Here is a 20,300-nt window from a genome sequence, read left to right on the forward strand (position 1 = left end):
GGTTGTGGGTACCGTCACTAGTGCAGACCTCTATCCGTATGAAGGGTGCTTTGGTACTCGTACTGGTGTGCTCGAGTCTCAACCTGGGCCCTCACGTCGAAGGACTCGGCACTCGTCTTGCACTTTGAGCTTGCGTAGATACACTATCCGGTCCCACTGCAACTGCTGACACCCCGTCCGCGGCCTTGGTCAAGGTCATTTGGAGCAAATTGTTCGTGTATAGGTCATAAACTTGGGGCAACACTCACCCTGTCCATGTCGAAGTGCACCGCACAGTGTGGTATCAATAGATTGGTGAAGATGTCCAGGACATACGATCTAACAAAGATCCCGGTGGCCTCTCACAAATTTCATCTACCAACGGTTTCCTCGATCTGACCGTGCCATCACAACGCCATCTATACACAATGCCGTATGATACCAAGGAAGAGATTCTGGCCCTCGGGGTCATTGACCCTGAACTGAAAGCTGTATGTTATCCACGACTCCGATCTTTTGCTGGGGTCTGCTGTTTGTAAAACTCGTTGCTGACTGAAAATGGAACCAGCTGCTCGAAACCAATCCCCCTCCTCCCATGACATTCACCACCATGCAGGCTCTCCGAGAAGACGTCAAAACACGGACTCTACAGGCGATTGACGCGCTCGGTCCACCGCCGCCTTCTGTCAAGCAATCCGACATCAGCTACAGGACTGCGGATGGGACTGAGTTGCGCGCCCGACTCTACCAGCCCACCTCGCCGTCGGATGACGGCAGTCCGTTGATTGTAATGTTTCACGGGGGTGGTTTCTGTCTGGGCATCCCCGAGGCCGAAGAAAAGGCGTGTCGAGAGTTCGTACAGGCGTTCAACGCTGTATGTGTCTCGCCTGCCTACCGGCTTGCACCTGAATTTCCTTTCCCCCAGGGGCCCAAGGATGCGTGGGACGCTCTCAAATGGGCCGCGGAAAGCGCTTCGTCCTGGGGCGCCGATCCGGCTAAGGGCTTCATCGTCGGAGGGTCGTCTGCTGGCGGTAACCTGGCCTGTGTCGTGACGCACTTGGCCCGCGATGAAGGCCTGAGTCCACCTCTGACGGGACACTACCTGTGCATCGCAGGATTGGTTCCCCCGTCACGCATGCCGGATAAGTACAAGAAGTGGGCGTACAGTTACGAGCAAAACAAGTCAGATCCGATCAACGGGCAGGCCGTGATTGATATCTTCAACGCGGCATATAAGCCCGATCTTGACGATGGCATCTACAACGGCCCTCTGATACACCCCCAAGGCCACGCAGGCCTGCCACCCGCGTTCCTGCAGGTCAACGGGTCAGACACCTTGCGTGACGACTCGCTGATATACGAACGGATATTGCGGGAAGAGCATGGGATCAAGACGAAGCTGGTCGTCTACCCGGGTCTCCCTCACGCCCACTGGGCTTTCTTCCCTTCTCTGAAAGCCAGTGCACAGTTTTGGGCGGACCAGTTAGAAGGGATGGGATGGCTATTGGGGAAGACCCCTGCCCCGGCCAAGATCTGATGTAGCTGTTCCACAGAAGTGGCAATAAACTTTGTGGTGTACCTACTCGTACCGAGAGTCCCCCCTTGCCGAGACTAGAATACAAGCTCATTTCTTGGGGGTCTAGCTTTATCCTCGCTGCACCACGTGCCAAGTTGAACCCCCCGGTCCCGATCTCTGGGCATTATGAAGCTGTTCTCGAGCATGATTGGGTCAAAGAACCAATCTGGGGTATACTCGCACCATGTCTGTGGCTGACAAAGGCGGGATTATCGCGGGATTATGGCGGGGTATATCAAAGGACATATGTATTCACGAGGAGTCCCCACATTTCTCATTGAATCAGGGGGGTTGGATCAATCTAGCCCTCTCTTTCTCTCTGTCCACATTTCCTTTTTTTTTCCCTACCCCAGCAGCCTCTTTGCCTCTCTGCCCTAGGCTGAGAGATCCCCAGCTATCAGACTATTGACTCGTCTCCATGACTCGCGCCGGAGAGTCGCCTGGGGTGAGTCAAAGCTGCTGTATACGCCCTGGCCTGCAAGGGTGGGTTGCTTATCCGTCATGTCTAGGTAGGTAGGTCGACATGGCACCCCATGGGTCTCGGTTTAGCTTTTTATGCTTGTCGTCTAGAGGCGTCAGCCCCCAGACAATTTCCCCGGATCATTTTTTTCCTTTCACAGGAATTCGAATTGGTTATATCCCGCGTTTCTTCCACCCCCAGATTTCCTGTATTTGTCACATCGTCTATTTAAAAAGGACTGTCGACGACACAGACGTTTTTTTTTTGGATTCTGCACTTTGGAAAGGGACTTTTGAGGATCACAAACAGAAGAGAGGTCGTCAACGTAGATATCTACCCATCCCGAAATGAATTCGAAGTCGGGGTCTCTCGTCAATGAATCAACTGCCAATACGGATACGGTCCATCTCGAACGTCTCGCTGTCGACGAGGAGAAGCATGCAGGGAGTCTGCAGGTCGAAGACGCCGATTCCCTAGAAAAGAGCCAGAGCGTCGATGTGGACGTGACGAATCGAGACGCCATCAAGGGCGACGAGTCGGATGGCAAAGTCAACTGGACATGGATTCAGATCACAGCCACTGTCTGTCTTTCAGGCCTCTACGTTGGTACGTCTGACTTTACATCCCATGAGCTACCTGAGATATCCACATTCATCCTGGCACTAACACTGAAGATCTATTCCAGGCTCTCAGATCCCGCTCTACTTCCTGGGTGGCACTTTGACCTATATCTCGGCCGACCTGGGCACTGAGGCGTCCGCATGGCTACCAGTGTCCTATTCCCTCGCTCTCGGCGCGGTGACGCCCTTCTGTGGCTATCTACAGGACTTGCTCGGTAGACGTTACGTGACCCTCGCGGGGGGGTTGATCCTCCTTATCGGGTGCATCGTCATGGCGACAGCCCAGACGTTCCGAGCTGGCGTTGTCGCCATGTGCTTTGCTGGAGCTGGTGCATCGATTGGCGAGTTGACCGCCGTGGCCGGGTACGTTTTGCTTGACTCTCCCTTTGTTGCGCTTGTCCCTGGTCGCCAACCAATGAAGGGAGGACTCTCCCAGGCGCTTTCATCGCTGACTTTTGTATTTCTAGAACCGCCGAACTGGTCCCGATCAAGAAACGTGGTATCTACCTCGCTATAGTGACTGCTTCGATCTTGCCCTTTGCACCGTATCTGCTCTACGCTCAACTCCTGGCAAAACACTCTTCGTGGAGATGGGGCATGTGGCTCTGTGTGTGAGTCTTATCAAGCATTTCTCCTTCTCAGCATGCCGTGCCATGGCATGCCCTCTATCAGCTCGACTGACCTCCACATCAGGATCTGGAACGCCGTGTGGTTCGCCGGTATTGCGGCCAGTTACTTTCCCAAGTCACAGACCCGGGCACGAGGCGTTTCTCGACGGGCTGTCCTTAAGAGGATCGATTATATCGGCGGGCTGCTGTCCATCATCGGCCTGGTTCTCTTGTACGTCTCGCCCCTTGCGTCCCCGTCTCTGATAATCATGGGATTATCAATGATAACTCAGACTGCATTCGACGAGTGATGCTGACCCTTTACCTCCAGCCTCATTGCCTTGCAAGCCGGAGGTTCAAGCCACCCGTGGATCAGCGCCTACGTGCTGGCCAATCTCTTCATTGGCTTCTTCTTGCTCGTGGCCTTTTTCATCTGGGAGTGGAAATTTGCTCGGTATCCCATGATCCCCAAGGAACTGTTCCGGGGCCAGAACATTGTTGCCAGCTGCTTCGTCGTGTCGTTTGTGTCTGGTAAGTTCAGCCTTGTCTTCTCCCGGATGAGACGGAGAGAGTCCAGTCTTGGCTCGGGATCGTTTTGATACCGCGATACCGTGGTAGGGAGGATGTTATGTTGACTCTCGGGGATATCAGGCATGAACTTTTCTGCGCTGCTCAACTTCTTCCCGTTGGAATTCACGACCGTCTTCGTCCCCGACCCGATTCAAATCGGCTTGAAGGACATTCCCCCGGCGCTGCTCTTGATCGGCGGCTCCGTCGTGACCAATGCCCTGTTGTCATACCTGAGAGGCCACGGCCGTGAGTTGATGCTCGTTGGGTGTCTTATCATGAGTAAGTCTGCACTGGTTGCTGGCGTGGTGCTTTCCCACCCCCTTGTCGACCTCTTATATAACCCACATCCTCTGTACCCTTCCCTCATCTCTCGCGGTCTTTGGTATACAAGACTGACCATGGCGCGATTCGTCCCTCTACAGCATCCTTCTCCGGTGCCCTCGCTTCAATCAACCCCGACAAGACCGCCGCCGTGATCGGTCTCGGCTCCATGGCCGCGCTGGGCGTCGGGATGGTGACCTCACCGGCGTCGACCATCGCCATCACCGTGGCCCCGGACTCGACCATCGCGACCTGCGTGGCCCTGATCCTGTGCATCCGCGCCACGGGCGGCTCCATCGGCTACGCCATCTACTACAACGTCTTCGTCGAGAAACTGACGCCTGCCCTGCCCAAGTACGTGGCCGAGTACGCCGTGGCGGCGGGCCTGCCCGTGTCCGCGGCCGAGCCCTTCACCGCGCTGTTCCTCACCGCGCCCCAGAACGTCACCCAGGTGCCCGGCGTCAACGCCGCCATCGTCGAGGCCGCCACCGTCGGCAGTCGCTGGGCCTACGCCTACGCGCTCAAGTACGTCTGGTACATCAGCCTGGTGTTTGGCGTCTGCTCCATCGTGGCCTGCTGCTTCGTCAACAACATGCAGAAGTACATGACCAACCGGATCGCCGCGAAGGTTGGCAACTAGACGTTGCCTCCTCTCCCTCATGCTTTCCCGCGCTCACGGACTTACCTTATCTGGGGGGTATAAGACGGGAATGCTGCGAAGAACAGAGAAGGGAAGAGGATGATGACCTGATGGCTTGAAGACCTTGACCCTGGAGATCTGGGGATCCGGAAAATAACGCACAGAAGGGAGGGGGAAAACAGGGACCTCGACGTTAGAGATCATCCGCTCATCCGGCCCCCCTGAGAATACTTATACACATAATCTATCCAAGTCTTGACCTCTTCCAACGCCATGGAGTACCCCACAAACACGTAAATATCTGAATTTTCTTCTTCTTCTTCTTCTTCTTCTTCTGCTTCTGCTTCTGCTTCTGCTTCTGCTTCTGCTTCTGTGTGGTGGTGGAAAAAAGGGAATCGAAAAGTCTCATTGTGTGAAAACCTCTCGGCCTTGGGAAACATTGCATTCCCCGTCTCTGCGCTTTGGTGACGACGTGGGCTGCACGGGCTATGGGGTTCAAAAGCTCAAAGGGCTACAAGTCCGAAGTCGGATACTGAAATAGATATTAGAGCGGGAGGATATGGCAGGGCAAGAGAAGCAAAAACCAAAACGAAAGCAAAAAAATCTTTTTGTGTTGTGGCATTTGATTAATTTCAAAAAGGACTAACTAATATTAAAACAAACCACAAGAAATGCTCACAGCCAGAGTAGACCCGGGTACAATGCCATAAGATTGAGGTACCTCCTCCAAAAAGAGAGGCCTCAAGAAAAAAAAAAAACCAAACAAGAAGGATGTTGAATAACAAAAGGAAAATGCTGGACAGGGAAAACAGCGAAAGCAAATATGCAACAAAACAGGAAGCGTCTCCACCAGACACTCCCCCAAGAACAGCCCCGAAGTTTTCCGGGTCTTGTTCACATGGCCGTGGGCCCCTGGAACTTCATAGGGACAAACCATTTAGAGACTGAATTTGAACTGCTCCCACAGGGCCGAACCGGATGATTGCACCCCGTTGATGCTGGCGGAAATATCTCCGAACCAGCGAGAGTAGGCGGACGAGTCGACCTGTTTGTTGTAGCTGGTGACCGTGGCGTTCAGAATGTCTCCGTTGTTCAGTTTCATGACAATGGTAAACTGGTTCGGGTCCGGCGTGAGGATGGTTGGCGGATACGGCGTGCCGACCGGGCGAACCTGAAGTCCAGCGGTGCCGAGCGCACAGGTGGAGCCGACCACCTCGCCGTTCTTCAGGACGTAGCCACTGACGGTTTCCGTGCCTTGGGGATCCAGCGCGTCGAACCAGACCATGTTATATTCTCCGAAGGTGCCGTGGCCCCAGTACCAGCTGCTGACGGCACTCGTGAAGGGAATGTCGCCCCAGTTCTAGTTGGACGATATAAGTATGTGCCGGCAAAGAATGACAGGGGGCAGAGGCTGAGTTACATACCTTGTCGTGATACCCGTTGCCGTTGAAGACCATGGGTGTGCCTCCAAAATTCATATGGACAGTAGCATCCGAACCAGGAAGGACGTTCGCCCAGCCAACATGAGGCACAATCTGCTCTTGCGCCCCACCAACAAGAGGGCTGCATGGGTAGTGTCCAGGACCACGCTTTTTTTTTACGTATGTTAGCAACTCCATGTTGTCGGCCGAAGGTTAGGAAAGCAACTTACCGAGATAAAGTCGACGGTTCCGGAAACGCCCAGGGACGGGTTATCGATCGTAATTGCGTACTGGCTCAGATCGGGTGTGCCGGTAAAGCTGCATCCACTCCCTGTCCAGTTGCCCGAAGCTCCATCTCCGATGGTATGGACAGTCACGGATGTTGCCAGAGCTGTCGTGCTCACTTGTGTACCGTTGGGAAAGGTTGCAGTAATGCCGACATTCAGTATGTCTTGCAGGGCGGGCGTATTTGGAAATCCAAGGAATGAAGCTGTATAGAATACAATCGCGAGAGCCTGTGTCCCATCGTCGGAGACAGCGTCAAAGTACCACCAATCATAAGAGGTAAGGTCGATGGGGTAAACCCGCGGGCCGTCTGCCGCTCCGTCGCAAGAAGTGAATTGGACCGTGCTCGAGAGCGATTGGGTCGAGGAATAGGTTATCGTGTCGTTGAAGCATTGAGATAAGGCGCTAGGCACCAGGGCCAACAAGGCTGGGAGAAGGACAGGGGCTCTGAAGCTCTTCATTTTGCAGCTGGCCGGATGTGCTTTACTGAGATAGACGATATCTGGAGGCGCCTTCGATCCTGACTTCTGTGATCTGGGGAAGTCTTCTCCAGGCCGGGACGATACAGCTCTTTGTAGTTTTCCATCCCCTGTAGACTTGAGAAAAATTCTTCAACGATCGTCCGCACTTCTGACTCCGCCCGCTCAATACAATAAACTGTCATAGTGACATTGAGTCTATTACCTCAGGAACACTGTACTCACTTTTGTTTCATTAAAGATCACTGGGAAATTAGCAATTTCTCGTGTGAAGGGGAATATGTACGGTAAGGAGCGCACAATGTCATCTGTGCAGTACCCGTGCGGTGCTGGTCAAGTCTGTTCGGACATATGTAATATCGTGTGGCACTGTGGCGTAAGAAACAGGGGTAAACAACCTCCCCCATATGGAGCAGATCGGCGAACAACCTGGAGTCGCCCGCACGCGGACACAATCATTGTGGGGAGGGTGCTCTGAATTAACCTAGTTTCTATAGTCGGGAGAACACATCGCCGGTGCTAGTAGGTCGTGAGGACGAGTCAACCATATTGACACGGCGGGTGGACAAACTCCGAATGCGGACCTTATACACAGGACGGGCAAGCTGTAAGTATGTCCCTCCACATAGACATGTTGGTTAACCGACAAAGGTATGGCTTTGAATGGTCGTGCCCTCATTCGGCCTTGGAAGGGGTCGACTGACCACCGGTCTGCGTCAAAGGCAGACACCTTACGAATCAGCTCAAGTCGGGGCCGCAAAACTCGGCTCTCGGCCCCTTGACTCCTTCATTGTAGACACGCGCAGAATAAAGAGGTATAGCGTATGTCAGTTAATACCAGGCTCGTCAGGTATTTGCTTGGTTCGACGAGGGAGGACGACACCACACTTACCGGTACAGACTGAGGCACTAGAACTGCAGCCCGAGGAAGTCAGTCCTTAGTCCACGATCTTTCCTTTGCTCGTATCTTCAAGTGAGGCAAGACACCTGATTGTAGCATTCTTGGTCAGATTCGATGATACCACATGATGAGCCACTTTGACGGTTGGTAGAGTAAGTCTGATGGGATCCCACCTCGTGTAAGTGAGTTGACTGGTCCGTCATAGTATTGACTGTGGTCGTGATAACATGCGTCGACGCAACCGCAGGCTAGTTGAGCAATGATCTTCTCTATGGTGTTGAGACACGGCAGGTTTTCTTCCCTCTAAACGCTGTGGCGCCCTTATCATTGCAGTATCTGTACAAGTTCATGAAGCGACATTTCCAACTTCTCTAGCTCTTCGCAGTGTCGGCCGTTTCGAAAAAAGTCCCAGATCCATACTTCCAAAGTCTCTGCAATGGGGTCCGGGTTGCTCTTCTCACTTGCCCTGGTATGTTTGACCACGGAGCTTTTCCATCATCAACGTCGTCAGTGCAGGAGATGGGGTTTTCTCAGGGTCAGGTAGAGTCATCGATATTATACAAGTTTTCAAGGTTACTGTCAGTTAGTCCACGGGAGGGACATGAGAGAGAGAGAGAGAGAGAGAGATGAATGCATTCGTTCCCTTCAACGTTGGATCAATATCACGTGAGGCTTGGCACGAGCGACACGGTACCTGATCACAAACCAAGTCAATACTGAGCAGATGCGACCACCATACCATATGTGCTGTCAGGGTGGATGTGCCTGGAGCCGACCTTTTGGTCAGGGAGGAGAGGGTTAATGAGAGAGCACTTATAAGTGAGTGAGAGATTCCCTCCAACATGTTATGTGAGGCTTGACATACTGACTGGTACGTGCGCTCCAAAGACCTTTTCTCCTTCTCTTCCTCTCTTCACACAGTCGTTGACCCCCAAAGGCAGGAGCTTGAACTTCAATGACCTCGTGGAATCAATATCGACTACGAATGGAATCCTCCACATTTCTCATCAAAGGCTGGAAACCCCAAGAGATGCGCATAATTGGTCGGCTCTCAAGCGGCAGCTTCTTCCGACAAACTCCCAGGCTCGGGGACCGCTCCACCACTCACATGGCACCCTCTATCGTATCATGACGATCAGCCTGCATGGCATTTACGGGAAGAACATTAGCACGGCAAACGAGAACTCTCGAACTATCAAGTAGGGCCTTTCCAACGCATCCCGCACTCCAATCTCTACTCCAATCGCCCACAATCCATCCCGCTGCGGAGAACAGCTACTGGCATGGAGGGGACTGCCCATCTGAGTAAGTGATGGTTGCTCACAGCTTGGATTGATTGATTGTTCGCAAGATACCCTGCGCAGGGCATTGCAGGTCTACCTGCGGCGCCCAGCATACAAAACTGACAACCTTGTCGCATCTTCCCTCGTCCCGTCTCTGTGTCATTACTGTGTTTTCCTTTTGCAGCCTTCCCGGTGGTTGCAGGCAGAGAGCTGTGGCTCTGGAGGTGTGCCATTTGAAGCACTGATACCACGCCTTGCGATAACTTGAACTGGTCATCGTCTTTCTCGTTCATTTCTAAATATGCCGGCCACAATGTCCGCCTTCGTCCAATGGCTCAATCGCGAGTCGGGCTTTCAATCCATCTCCACCTACGGCAATACTGACATCTACCTGATTCTGCTTACTCGCTTTCTTCGCATGTTTGCCTATGGTGGCGCCGCCCTCGTCCTGGCCATCTTCTTGTACACTCAAGCCGGGGTTGATTGGAAAAAGACAGGCACATTCATGACATTGACGTTGCTGGGCGACGCGGCGATCAGTTATGGGCTGACCATCGTGGCTGACAAGATTGGCAGAAGACGTGTGTTGCTAATAGGATCTCTGCTAATGAGTTTTGCCGGGACGGTGTTCGCACTGAGCAAGAATTACTATCTGCTTTTGTTTGCGGCTATTGTGGGTGTGATATCCCCAGGAGCACATGAAGTCGGACCATTTCGTGCTGTCGAAGTATGTATGAGATTCAGTGTCCCAAATTGACTGCACACACAGCAAGCACACAGAACTGGACCACTATGCTAATCTCTTTTCCTCATAGGAAGCAATCCTTGCCCAACTTTCCCCCCTTGAGGCTCGTACAGATATCTACGCCTGGTTTGCCGTGTCGTCCACTCTGGCAATGGCCTGCGGTCTATTTGTTACAGGATGGCTGACCTATGCCCAACGGACCTACATGGAGCGAGACTGGAAAGAGACATACCCTCCTGTTTTTGGTCTCTACGCAATGATTGGTCTGGTCAAGGTTTCCATCACATTCTTGTTAAGCAAGAACTGCGAAGCTAGTGCGGCTGCGCAATATTCTTGGGCTCCCACTACGACGACAAACGCCATCGATGAAGGCGGTAGTCCCTCGTCCGAGCAAACAAGGCCTCTCCTGGATGGCTTGCCCCGTCGCCCTTCGGTCCCGAAGCAAGCCAATGCGAGAACCACGATCCGTCCGACCCAGCCTTCTCCCCCCGACTCGTTCTCCCGCCGCCTCCGCGCCTCACTGAGCTCGCCCTGGAAAGTCTCCCGTTCCTCTCTGCCCATCCTTTTACGTCTCTGTTTCCTATTTGGCCTGAACGCATTCGCCGCAGGCATGCTCCCCGTCACCGTGATGAGCTGGTATATGTCCTGGCGCAGCCGATGGTTCTTGACTCACCGGATTGGCTATGCGCTCAGCGTCGTGTGGCTCGCAGCAAGCTTTTCGAATCTGTTCAGCGCTGCCGTAGCTCGACGGTTGGGTCTCGTCAAAGCCATGGTCTGCACGCACCTGCCCAGCGCTCTGTTTTTGGCACTTGTCCCGCTCGGGCTCATAGCCTCCGGTTGGCAGTTATTACTCATCCTCCTGCTCGCTGACGCGGTATTGGGATCCATGGATCAAGCTCCTCGCGAAGCGTTTGTCGCCGCCGCATTTCTACCTCGCGAGAGGACCCAGGTCATGGGCACGCTGAACTTTGTGAGAACTTTGGCTGCGAGTCTGGGCCCGGTGGTCACAGGGCTCGTATGGAGTAAACAGACGTGGTGGGTGCCATTTGAAATAGCGGCAGCTCTGAAGATCTGTTATGACGTGGGCCTGTTGATTATGCTGTTGAAGACCCCTCTCCCAGAGGAACACAGACGGGCGGTGGGTGGTTCGTTTGATGGCGAGAGCCAACATATGACAATGACTGCAGCCGACATGGATGTAAACGTTCTATTGGACGAGTTGGCCACCAGCAGCGGTGGAATGATTCCGCCGAGCGAGTTTGAAGTCAGTGACGACGAAGGAGAGGACGACAGGATGATGGTCACGGAAGTGCGGGAGGACGCTTCCGCGCTACCAAAATATGACGAGTAGCAGCAATGTGTGTCTATGTTTGAGACGGATGTTTCGAATTGGGTCTAGGGAAGTGTGGTTAGGGTCGTGGCATAGCTGGTAGGGCATGACTGACTCTCTATTTCGGGGTTGAGGCTATGGGATGGATGTACCGGAGTCACTGTTAATGGTCTTTCAATATCGGTGGAAGGACTGACAGCAAACGAGTTTCTCGGTCTAATACTCGGCGATATGTACCAGTCGAGATGAGGAATACACAAATCATGGTAGACTGAAGAGCAGTTGGGGAATCTTTCAAGGGAAAACGGGTAACTGTCTTCACGTCAGTGGCGACGATTGAACAACATCAGGCGCATCCTCTACAAGGCTTTTCAGCTTTGAGCGGGGTAATGCTAGCAAAGTATCGTGTCCCATACTCTTATTCTGCCCTCAGAAATCTAGTCTGACTTTATGGAGACATACAGAGCAAGGCTGCTGATCTGCGAGGCTGTAATGCCAAGACATCCATCGGCGAAATAAACTCCGCGCCCCGACTTGTGGAAACAAAATTTTGTCCCAGCGCAAACGCATCAATTCACAGATACCCTGGGCATTGGTGTACGAGGGTGAACTCTGCAAAGCGCCAGCCATGTCCGTCCAAGTAAAAAGCACCCATACCACAAATTCGACCCCCGTGAAGGATGCCCAATCATCGAGCCCTCTCAAAAAGCGAAAACGCGACCCCGAAGGCATCGAGACCTCCAAAAAGAAGAAAAAGCCGCGGACTGAGGATGTCGCGGAAAATCCAGCAAGTGCAGTTGCTGAGATAGAAACTCCTGCGGAGCGGAAGGAGAAGAAAAAGAAGAAGAAGGGGGAGAAGGAGAAGAGCAAGAAATCCAAGAACGAGGGCGATGCCGCTGCACGGAGGGTAGGAGATGAGGAAGCGTTGGTGGCGCAGGAATTGGGATCAGAAGATGAGGAAGCGGTTCACGAAGACTTGCAACAGACTGCAGAGGCAGAAGCAGCCGTCGTGGATGGTTCAGATGCAGAGGTCGAGGAAGAAGCAGAACTCAAGCTGCTGGAATCAGAAGATCCTAGCTCCTTCTACTCTACCCGCCTCTCACTCTACCTCTCGATACCTGCCGTCTCACTCGAAGCCGCCAAGTCATCGGTGCTTGCAGTGCACCTGGCACCTCTGCTTCTGACATACTTTCCTCCGGCGCAAGGCATCGTTCTCGGGTTCTCCGACGCCGTCTTATCCGCCCAACCTAACTCCGGCATTAACCTGCCTCTCCTACCTCCCCGAAACGGCGAGATCGAGGCACAAGCCGATGTACTTGCAAACACAGCCGACGAATTTGGTGTGTGTTGGGTCTGGCTCACAGCTACGTTTCTCGTGTTTAGACCCGAAAGAGGCGACGAGCTATACGGATGGACGAATGTCACGTCGGAGGGCTTCGTGGGCCTGGTGAGCTACAACTACTTTCAGACGGCCATTGGCAAGAGCCGTATCCCTCCGGAGTGGAAATGGAACGGGCCGAGCAGGGAACAATTGCAGAAGACCAAGAAGAAGGGCAGAAAGGGACGACTACGCGATGAGGACGGCATGGAAAATGAGGGGGATCGCAACACACAGGAGACTGACACAACAATGGTGGAGGCTCCTTCCTCACATGCTCTACTGGCCGATGATGGCGGGTACTTTGCAGACGCCAGTGGGACGAAGATCAAGTCGACGCTGAAATTCCGCGTGGCGGACACAGAAATAGTTCCGGCGCATGACAGGCATAAGTGGTCCTTGCAGATTGACGGCACCCTCCTCGACGAAGAAGCTGAGCGGAAAGTCCTGGAAGAAGAACGGACGAAGTTTGAGCGGGCGCAGGAGAGCAGTCGATTCAAGTCTCTGGGAGGAGACGACGCGGCCGCAGTGATGAGTGGAGCGTTGAGGCGATCGCTGAGCCGGGAAGGAAGTGTTGGCTCGAGGATTTCCGGACACACGCCGGCGCGGCATCGAGTGACTTATTAGAGCCCCTCTATAGTACCCAGCAAAGTTGGACTTGTAGTAAAAGGACGTGGGGACTATGTGCCAATGATCTGACGACCTGTACCTGAAGATTTCTATATTTGTGTGATACTTGATACCATGTAATGGGCTTTAACAATCGCCTCACCATGATTGGCCGAGCACGTGTATTGGGATCCTCGGGGCATCAGCGGGGCGCATGGAGTGACGCAATGCACTTTTTGGGCTCTTACAGCGCGCAATGAGCAAAGCACGCAAGCACCAAGTCAAGTCAATGGAAGGTCCCCGCAGGCACGCAGAAGAGACGCTGCGCTCACCATTTCGAAACAATGGCCGCATCATCATCCACGTGTAAAGCGACGAGTCTGGTATTCCTTCGCTCTCTCTCCTAGCCATTGTTGACCTCTGACCACCCACGGTCTCTCCCCAGATCACCTTTCTCTATCAGCGACCCGGACTTTCACAATTGATGTTTAGCCGATCCACTGCCCGCTGCTTCTCCGTGTCTTCTGGCCCATTTAGACCTCTCTTATCTCCAACTGTTTCCTTGTCTGCTGGCCCCCGACCTGGCCGACCCCTCACCTCTACCAGACCGTCACTGATTGCTAAGACCTTCTCGAGCAACACCTTCAGGATGGCGCAGGAATTCAAACTCAAGGATCTCGATAAGCTTGACTTGCAGGATTTGGAGAAGAGGGAAGTCGAAGTCGAAGGCATCGAAGGCGGCAAAGTCCTCCTGTGTAAAGTTGGTGGTCAGGTACACGCATTGAATGCCAACTGCACACATTATGGGGCGCCATTGAAGTTGGGTGTCTTGACGCCCGAGGGACGACTGACATGTCCCTGGCACGGAGGTATGCGACATCACTACTATTGAGGCGTCGATCCTAATCTGGGGTACAGCCTGCTTCAATGCACGCACCGGTGACGTCGAAGACGCCCCTGCTCCGCTGTCGCTGAATGCTTTCGATCTTGTTGAGAAGGACGGTGGAGTATATGTCAAGGGAAAAGAGGCAGACATCAAAGGTGGAAAGAGAACAGTCAATATCAAGACCACGCCCTCTTCTCAAGACAAACTAGTCATCGTCGGAGGGTATGTTCCGTGTTGACTCAATTCCCCATTGGGAGCAGCTCGCTCATTTCTGGTATAGCGGATCAGGCACATTCGGCGCCCTTCTCAAACTGCGTGAACACGGCTACAAAGGTCACATCACGGTCGTTACCGATGAAGGCTACCCGATCGACCGGACGAAACTCTCCAAGGCCCTGATCACCGACGCGTCGAAGCTCTATCTACAGCCCGAACAGTGGTACTCGGAAGGCTCGATAGAATTCGTTCCGGATACAGCCACCGCTGTTGATTTTGATGGCAAAACCGTCCAAACCAAGGCCGGGAAATCCCTCCCATACACCAAACTCATCCTTGCCACAGGCGGCACGCCACGTCAACTACCCCTCCCTGGCTTCAAGAACAACGAGTTGAGCAACATCTTCCTGCTGCGGAAAGTCAGCGACGTGCAAAACATCATGAAGGCCGTGGGCGACAAGGGTAAGAAGATTGTCATTGTCGGCACCAGCTTTATTGGTATGGAAGTCGCAAATGCGCTCGCCAAGGAAAACTCGGTAAGCCTTGTGGGAATGGAATCCGCACCACTCGAACGGGTCATGGGGACCGAGGTGGGCAAGATATTCCAGCGTAGCCTCGAAAAGAATGGCGCCAAGTTCTACCTGAATGCCGGTGTCGACTCGGCCTTACCATCACCCAAGGCCGCCAGCTCTGTCGGTGCTGTGAAGCTGAAGGACGGCACCGAACTCGAAGCCGATCTCGTAATTCTGGGAATCGGCGTGTTCCCCGAAACCACATACCTCCGCAACAACCCCAAAGTGCAACTGGAGAAGGATGGCAGTATTTCCGTCGACGAGAACTTTGCCGTCAAGGGACTGCAAAACGTTTGGGCCATCGGTGATATCGCGACGTACCCCTACCACGGACCCGGAGGAAATGGCAGCCCCGTGCGCATTGAACACTGGAACGTCGCGCAGAACCAGGGTCGCACTGTGGGACAGCTGATCGCTCAACCAGGCAGCAAGCCGAAACCTTTCATTCCCATCTTCTGGTCGGCGCTCGGTAGTCAGTTGAGGTACTGTGGTTCGACGGCGAACGGGTGGGACGAGTTGGTGCTGAAGGGCGAACCCGAGAACAGCAAGTTTGCGGCATACTACTGCAAGGGCGACACGGTGGTGGCCATGGCCAGCATGATGATGGACCCGATCATGGTCAAGTCGGCCGAGTTGATGAGACACGGCAAGATGTTGAGCAAGAGCGATATCCAAGGTGGCCAGGACGTGTTGCAGGCGGCTCTGTAATGATATGCATTTCCGACGAGTTGAATACATGAAATGAATTAGCATCATGTGTCCATGAACAATGATCGTCCCCGCCGACTCTGCCCCCTCTGGACACCCCGCGTGATTGCACAACAGTTGCTGACGGCGCTTCAAAAAGCGGTCCGCGAACGAGCCAAAAAAGGCCAAGGAAGTTGTTCGACTACAAGATTCGACACAGAACTCCCGGCGATGCCTCGCACGAGGATTTGACATGTGTCACTCACTACCCTAGGTGAGTAGGTGAGTGGCTCTACTTGTCACTATCCAGGTGAGTGAATTCAACTACTCGGTATTCCTTCTGTGGTTCCCTACTGGACTAGCTGGCGAGCTCCAAACATGTAGAGAGTACCTCGTTGCCTTGTTCCCCATTATACCATATACCAAGATACTCCGGTGGCCCTGGCTGCACCACTTCTGGAGAGCGTGTCGACCCAAAGGAGTTAGCGTGACTACCCTAAGCCCAATCCGGTCAGTCAACGGCACTGATTCATTCATCGACTAGCTGAATGCGGATGCAACAACGCCTCAGCGCTCACGTTACTTGATTCCACGTTGGCCACGAGATCAAGCCCGGATGGCGTTGTCGAAGGACGTACTCGGTACTCATGCTCGGCCTGCGAAATCAGTGTACGGCACCCACTCACGTTTCTGCTGGGATTGGATTCAAAGTTACCACGACGAGGTAGGTATATAGTCTTTGTAGAAGCCGTTCGGCCCCCAGAACCGTCGGCCGTTTGTCGAAGCATTTCCGCGAAAAGCGACAACGCCGTGGGTCGGTACGTTTGGGTCAAGGTCCACGGCCAGGAGGCGCGCCTGTACTACATACGAGGAGGCTGGGATGGGGACTACTTCGTTACTTTGTCAAGCGACCGCCGGTGCCGACAAGTCGCCAGTATCGCCATCTCCTCGCGGACCCTGAAGTATCAGAAACGCTTCCGCATGATTACATACGACTTGCCCGTACCACAGGCAGGTCGTTGCCTCCCTTCCGGTGACCGCTGGTTGGGAGAAGATCTACAGCCCCAGACCTTGACTACTTGATGAACTGGGTGGTGGCGTTCTCAGACGCCTTGAAACTAGAGCAGCCATTGTTTTGCTCGTTCGAACAAAGTCTTGCCCGGTGTGGTGTGCAAGGGGTGAGTTTAGTAGGCAATCGTGGTAATGTTCCCGGACGTTGGGAAACGTGTGACATGCATAACGTATGTAATAAACTCTCCACCTTGCGTCGCAGGGATGGGTGCCTGGTGGGCGCTGGGTAGGTAGAATGGTACTTGTACCGGGTTAGGTAGTCAAGAGACCTCGTCTCTGTCTGATACAGAGCCAGAATAACCAGAGACAGAGATTTCCGCCGTGGCTTCCCTAGGAATTGTTTCCGAGTATTGGATCCTCGTCCTTGTCATTGTACTCGGTACTCGGTGCTCGATATGTACTCTGTACTCTTACCGAGGCACGAAGTATAAAGTAAAAGACAGGGGATGACCCTGTGGAAATGGCATGCATGGCAGTTTGGATAGGAGTTCAATCTCCCCTGGGCCCGCGTGCCCGGCCCAGCCTTTTCAAGCCCCCAAGAATGTTGGCGTACAGCCGTTTCAAACCTTCATCGACCCGTCGACCCGCTCCGCGGTGAAACAACGGGGGGATTTGCGTGCCGGGGTTCCCCTGAACCCACATACCTTGTAACTGGTGGTAGTGACAGGAGTTGTTGTCACTACTCGTAGATCAAAAAGCTTGATCAGGCCCCAACCTCCTTGTACCATAAACTGGTAGGAATCGGAATCAAACGTGGGTGGCTTGAGGTAAAGGAACTGGGATAACAAATGGTTCATACGAATATACACATTTGGTGGTTGGCAAAGGCTATACATGCCAAGGTATCATACAGTTATATACATGCAGAGGCAGTCCTACTGCTGCCCTCGTCACCAAGCCCAGCCGACAATGGCTGGAGTCTCTTCCTCCTCTTGTTATAATCATGGCCATTCAACTTCGTGTTCACGTTCCCCCTTGCACCAAAAAGGTGATCTTCTGGGAGATCTTGGAGCTGGTCCAAGCCATACTGGTACAATGAGTGCTCGTCTGAGTGCGTGCTGCCGCCCGTGCTGTGAGCCGTTCCTCCAGCTAGTATCTCGAGACCTGTACAGTCGTGGTTTTTGTGATGGCCCCAGGGACCGGTTTCGTCCATGGACTCTCGCTGCTGACTGCGTGAAAATCTTGCTCCAACATAATCTTGTCGCTGTTGTCATCGCCCGCGCTCACCGTGCTGGTGACCTTTGGTACTTTTTGGCTCGCGCCTCTCTGCAGCTCTCCCAGCTCGGTCGACTGTCGCGAATCGAATTGATAGTATTGGCTGGCGGGTTTGTGTGAGGTGCGCTTGTCGGTTCTGCTTCGACTATAGGCAAGCCCGTCGGCATTGTACCCATAATTTGCACGATTGCGGCTGTTGTTCGACGTGAATCGCTGCGTGACACCGAGAAGTTTGGCAAACAGCGGACGCAGCGAAGGCAACGAAGCAGCCAAGATACCGATATTGAACTCGATGTTGTTCCACATGAAGAAGGAATCGTGAAAGGTCCAGTCAGGGTCTTCGAGAGCATGGGCCTGTTTGACTGTCTTGATAATGCTTGAGACGCAGGCGAATAGGCCCAAGCCTAGGACAAAACATAGAGTCAGCTTTGTCCGCAGATTTGCTTGCAGCTTCCACACCACCGGTATGGGGAGCAGTGCAAAAAGGACATCCGTGGCAATGTTGACGCTGCTGTTGAAAATACCAATATTTGTAAACGTGTTGTTGCTGAAACATTTGGCTTGTCCAGTCGCCCGCAGACCAAAATTCCAGTTCGCATCCACACGCGTGCCGCAGTTGAAGATCAGAGTGCCTGCGCAGGATATTGTAAAGGCAACGAGAAAGACAATGCACCCCAAAAGAAAACGCTGGTGGTTTTTGCTCAGCACAAATCTGCGCAGGAAGAATGCAATCGAGATCTTGACAAGGCTTATGCCGACCATGATGATTATGGAATGGAAGAATCGCCAGTGCGAAAAGAGAGTGGCATCAGGCAAGCTGACAAGCGCTGGGTGCCTCCCCAGTTGCCCAGCATTGCTCTCGCCCACGAAACAGACAATGACGCCGATTTCGCAAACCTGGTAGAATACTCAGTTAGAGAAAATGCTCGGGGTGAAGGGCTATGCCTCTCAGGAGACTAACCGCAGCTGCTATCATAACATAGTCATCAACCCCGAGGCTTTTGAGCAGGAACGCTCTCACGAAGACTCGAAGGAGAACCGTGAGGATAGCAACGCCTCCGAAGGTGCCGTGTATTGCGAGCAGGGCGCCGGCGTTGGATTCATCCTTGTATTGAGGAGTAGCAGCGGCTTGCCTCTCCAAAAGCTGAGAAAGACCCGAGATAACCATGGCGTTGCTGAAGGCGTGTCAATTGTCGCATCAACCAGGCAAGGCAGTTGTAGGTGGCCTGTGACATCTGGACAATGCGAGATTGACGGGGTTGAAATTGTCAGAACAAGATGGTTCAAAGCTCTTTGTAGTTTCAAGTTGGGTATGCCAACTCATTCTGAGCTCGCTCCCCTGTGGACATGAACCGCGGAGCTCCTCCTCTTGAGATCCTGCGCTTTTCGCAGTTTCAAGACACAGAAAAACCTCGGGTGGAGACGGGGAGACCTGGCCGGCATTTGATACCTTAGGAGCTATGCCATTTCAAAAGCTCAACAGAGTCACCTTTGGTCTAGTCCTGGTTGCATTTTGTTGCCTTTGGTGTGGTTGTTGTGCCTTGTCTATAATCCCATCGAGCGCCAACTTGGGACTACCCACCAAAACAGGGAGACAGGAACGCCGGCGCATTGTTCGCGCTGGGTAAATACCCCTAGCGTTCTGTGCTGTACTCAGGTCAGAAGAAGAGTTACAGACCTCGACACTTCCCTTCCTGTCCACATGTGTCGTCCATTTGCCACTTCAGCGTAAGAGTGGATCAATGCCTGGTCCAGGGGAAAACTCACTTTCTGACTGCATGAATCTTGCCCTGAAGGGTATAACAGCGGTGCAGGGGAGCGTGGAGACATCTGGCCGAGGCGCTGCCTTTGCATTAATATTGTGCAATAATATTTGATCACTTTAGCGAGCTCCAAGGGGTTGGATGGTTCTTGCATGGATTATGCTTGGAATTCTCCTCACGCTCAGACAAAAGGTTGCAGTATAGCGCGATAGACCCCGGGCTGGAGGAGACAGAAATGTAACCAAGCTCGGCGTTCCTCGGCGCAAGTGACTCGTGATGGTCGAGTAAGGCCTTTCACGGTGAACGACCTTCGTGTGGGCCATACTAGCTGCTGAGTCCCATGAAAGGATGAAGGAGAGTGCGATGTCATGATGGAAAGTATGTGATTAAGTCAACAACCCGACAATGCAGCGACTCATACCTCGTGCAGTACGAGGTCCTCATAGTCACACACGTACAGCACATGGGCAGGAGAGAAATTGTGCAAGAAAAAGTCCTTGGCAGGGGTTGGAATTAGCCTTTTGCGCTAGCAGTGTACTATACTATTTATGGTATAGTCGCCGCAACTCTACCCCGGATGGTCATTTTAGCGTCTCGTTCCGCTCGGCACGTTCCAAATGACCAACGTGGCCATCTGCCCTCGACCAAATATCTCTTCTGCAGCAAAATCCCATCTCTGCGAAGG

At 53.2% G+C, this 20,300-nt stretch overlaps 7 protein-coding genes across 7 annotated transcripts; 5 read left to right on the plus strand and 2 right to left on the minus strand.

The window, feature by feature from the left end:
- Positions 1-407: 407 nt before the first annotated feature.
- AYO20_09984 (hypothetical protein) lies at positions 408-1,516 on the plus strand (the record flags this gene model as incomplete). Its single annotated transcript, XM_022648249.1, has 3 exons — positions 408-470; positions 548-853; positions 905-1,516. 3 exons carry the CDS (start codon positions 408-410, stop codon positions 1,514-1,516), a joined length of 981 nt encoding a protein of 326 aa, XP_022495768.1.
- Positions 1,517-2,362: 846 nt separating this feature from the next.
- On the plus strand, positions 2,363-4,774 carry AYO20_09985 (hypothetical protein; the record flags this gene model as incomplete). The annotated part of the gene is made up of 7 exons (XM_022648250.1): positions 2,363-2,621; positions 2,701-2,998; positions 3,103-3,246; positions 3,329-3,475; positions 3,575-3,774; positions 3,895-4,092; positions 4,236-4,774. 7 exons carry the CDS (start codon positions 2,363-2,365, stop codon positions 4,772-4,774), a joined length of 1,785 nt encoding a protein of 594 aa, XP_022495769.1.
- Positions 4,775-5,711: 937 nt separating this feature from the next.
- AYO20_09986 (hypothetical protein) lies at positions 5,712-6,941 on the minus strand (the record flags this gene model as incomplete). The annotated part of the gene is made up of 3 exons (XM_022648251.1): positions 5,712-6,134; positions 6,199-6,363; positions 6,426-6,941. 3 exons carry the CDS (start codon positions 6,939-6,941, stop codon positions 5,712-5,714), a joined length of 1,104 nt encoding a protein of 367 aa, XP_022495770.1.
- A 2,515-nt stretch (positions 6,942-9,456) lies between these two features.
- AYO20_09987 (hypothetical protein) lies at positions 9,457-11,239 on the plus strand (the record flags this gene model as incomplete). Its single annotated transcript, XM_022648252.1, has 2 exons — positions 9,457-9,870; positions 9,959-11,239. The coding sequence occupies 2 exons, from the start codon at positions 9,457-9,459 to the stop codon at positions 11,237-11,239; spliced, it is 1,695 nt and encodes a 564-aa protein (XP_022495771.1).
- A 607-nt stretch (positions 11,240-11,846) lies between these two features.
- AYO20_09988 (hypothetical protein) lies at positions 11,847-13,223 on the plus strand (the record flags this gene model as incomplete). Its single annotated transcript, XM_022648253.1, has 1 exon — positions 11,847-13,223. One exon carries the CDS (start codon positions 11,847-11,849, stop codon positions 13,221-13,223), a length of 1,377 nt encoding a protein of 458 aa, XP_022495772.1.
- Positions 13,224-13,854: 631 nt separating this feature from the next.
- On the plus strand, positions 13,855-15,587 carry AYO20_09989 (hypothetical protein; the record flags this gene model as incomplete). The annotated part of the gene is made up of 3 exons (XM_022648254.1): positions 13,855-14,074; positions 14,124-14,313; positions 14,372-15,587. The coding sequence occupies 3 exons, from the start codon at positions 13,855-13,857 to the stop codon at positions 15,585-15,587; spliced, it is 1,626 nt and encodes a 541-aa protein (XP_022495773.1).
- A 2,139-nt stretch (positions 15,588-17,726) lies between these two features.
- On the minus strand, positions 17,727-19,020 carry AYO20_09990 (hypothetical protein; the record flags this gene model as incomplete). The annotated part of the gene is made up of 2 exons (XM_022648255.1): positions 17,727-18,749; positions 18,814-19,020. The coding sequence occupies 2 exons, from the start codon at positions 19,018-19,020 to the stop codon at positions 17,727-17,729; spliced, it is 1,230 nt and encodes a 409-aa protein (XP_022495774.1).
- Between the last annotated feature and the right edge of the window lie 1,280 nt (positions 19,021-20,300).

Source organism: Fonsecaea nubica (assembly GCF_001646965.1).
Source record: "Fonsecaea nubica strain CBS 269.64 chromosome Unknown Scaff100, whole genome shotgun sequence".
In the NCBI taxonomy this organism is placed as follows: Eukaryota; Fungi; Ascomycota; class Eurotiomycetes; order Chaetothyriales; family Herpotrichiellaceae; genus Fonsecaea; species Fonsecaea nubica.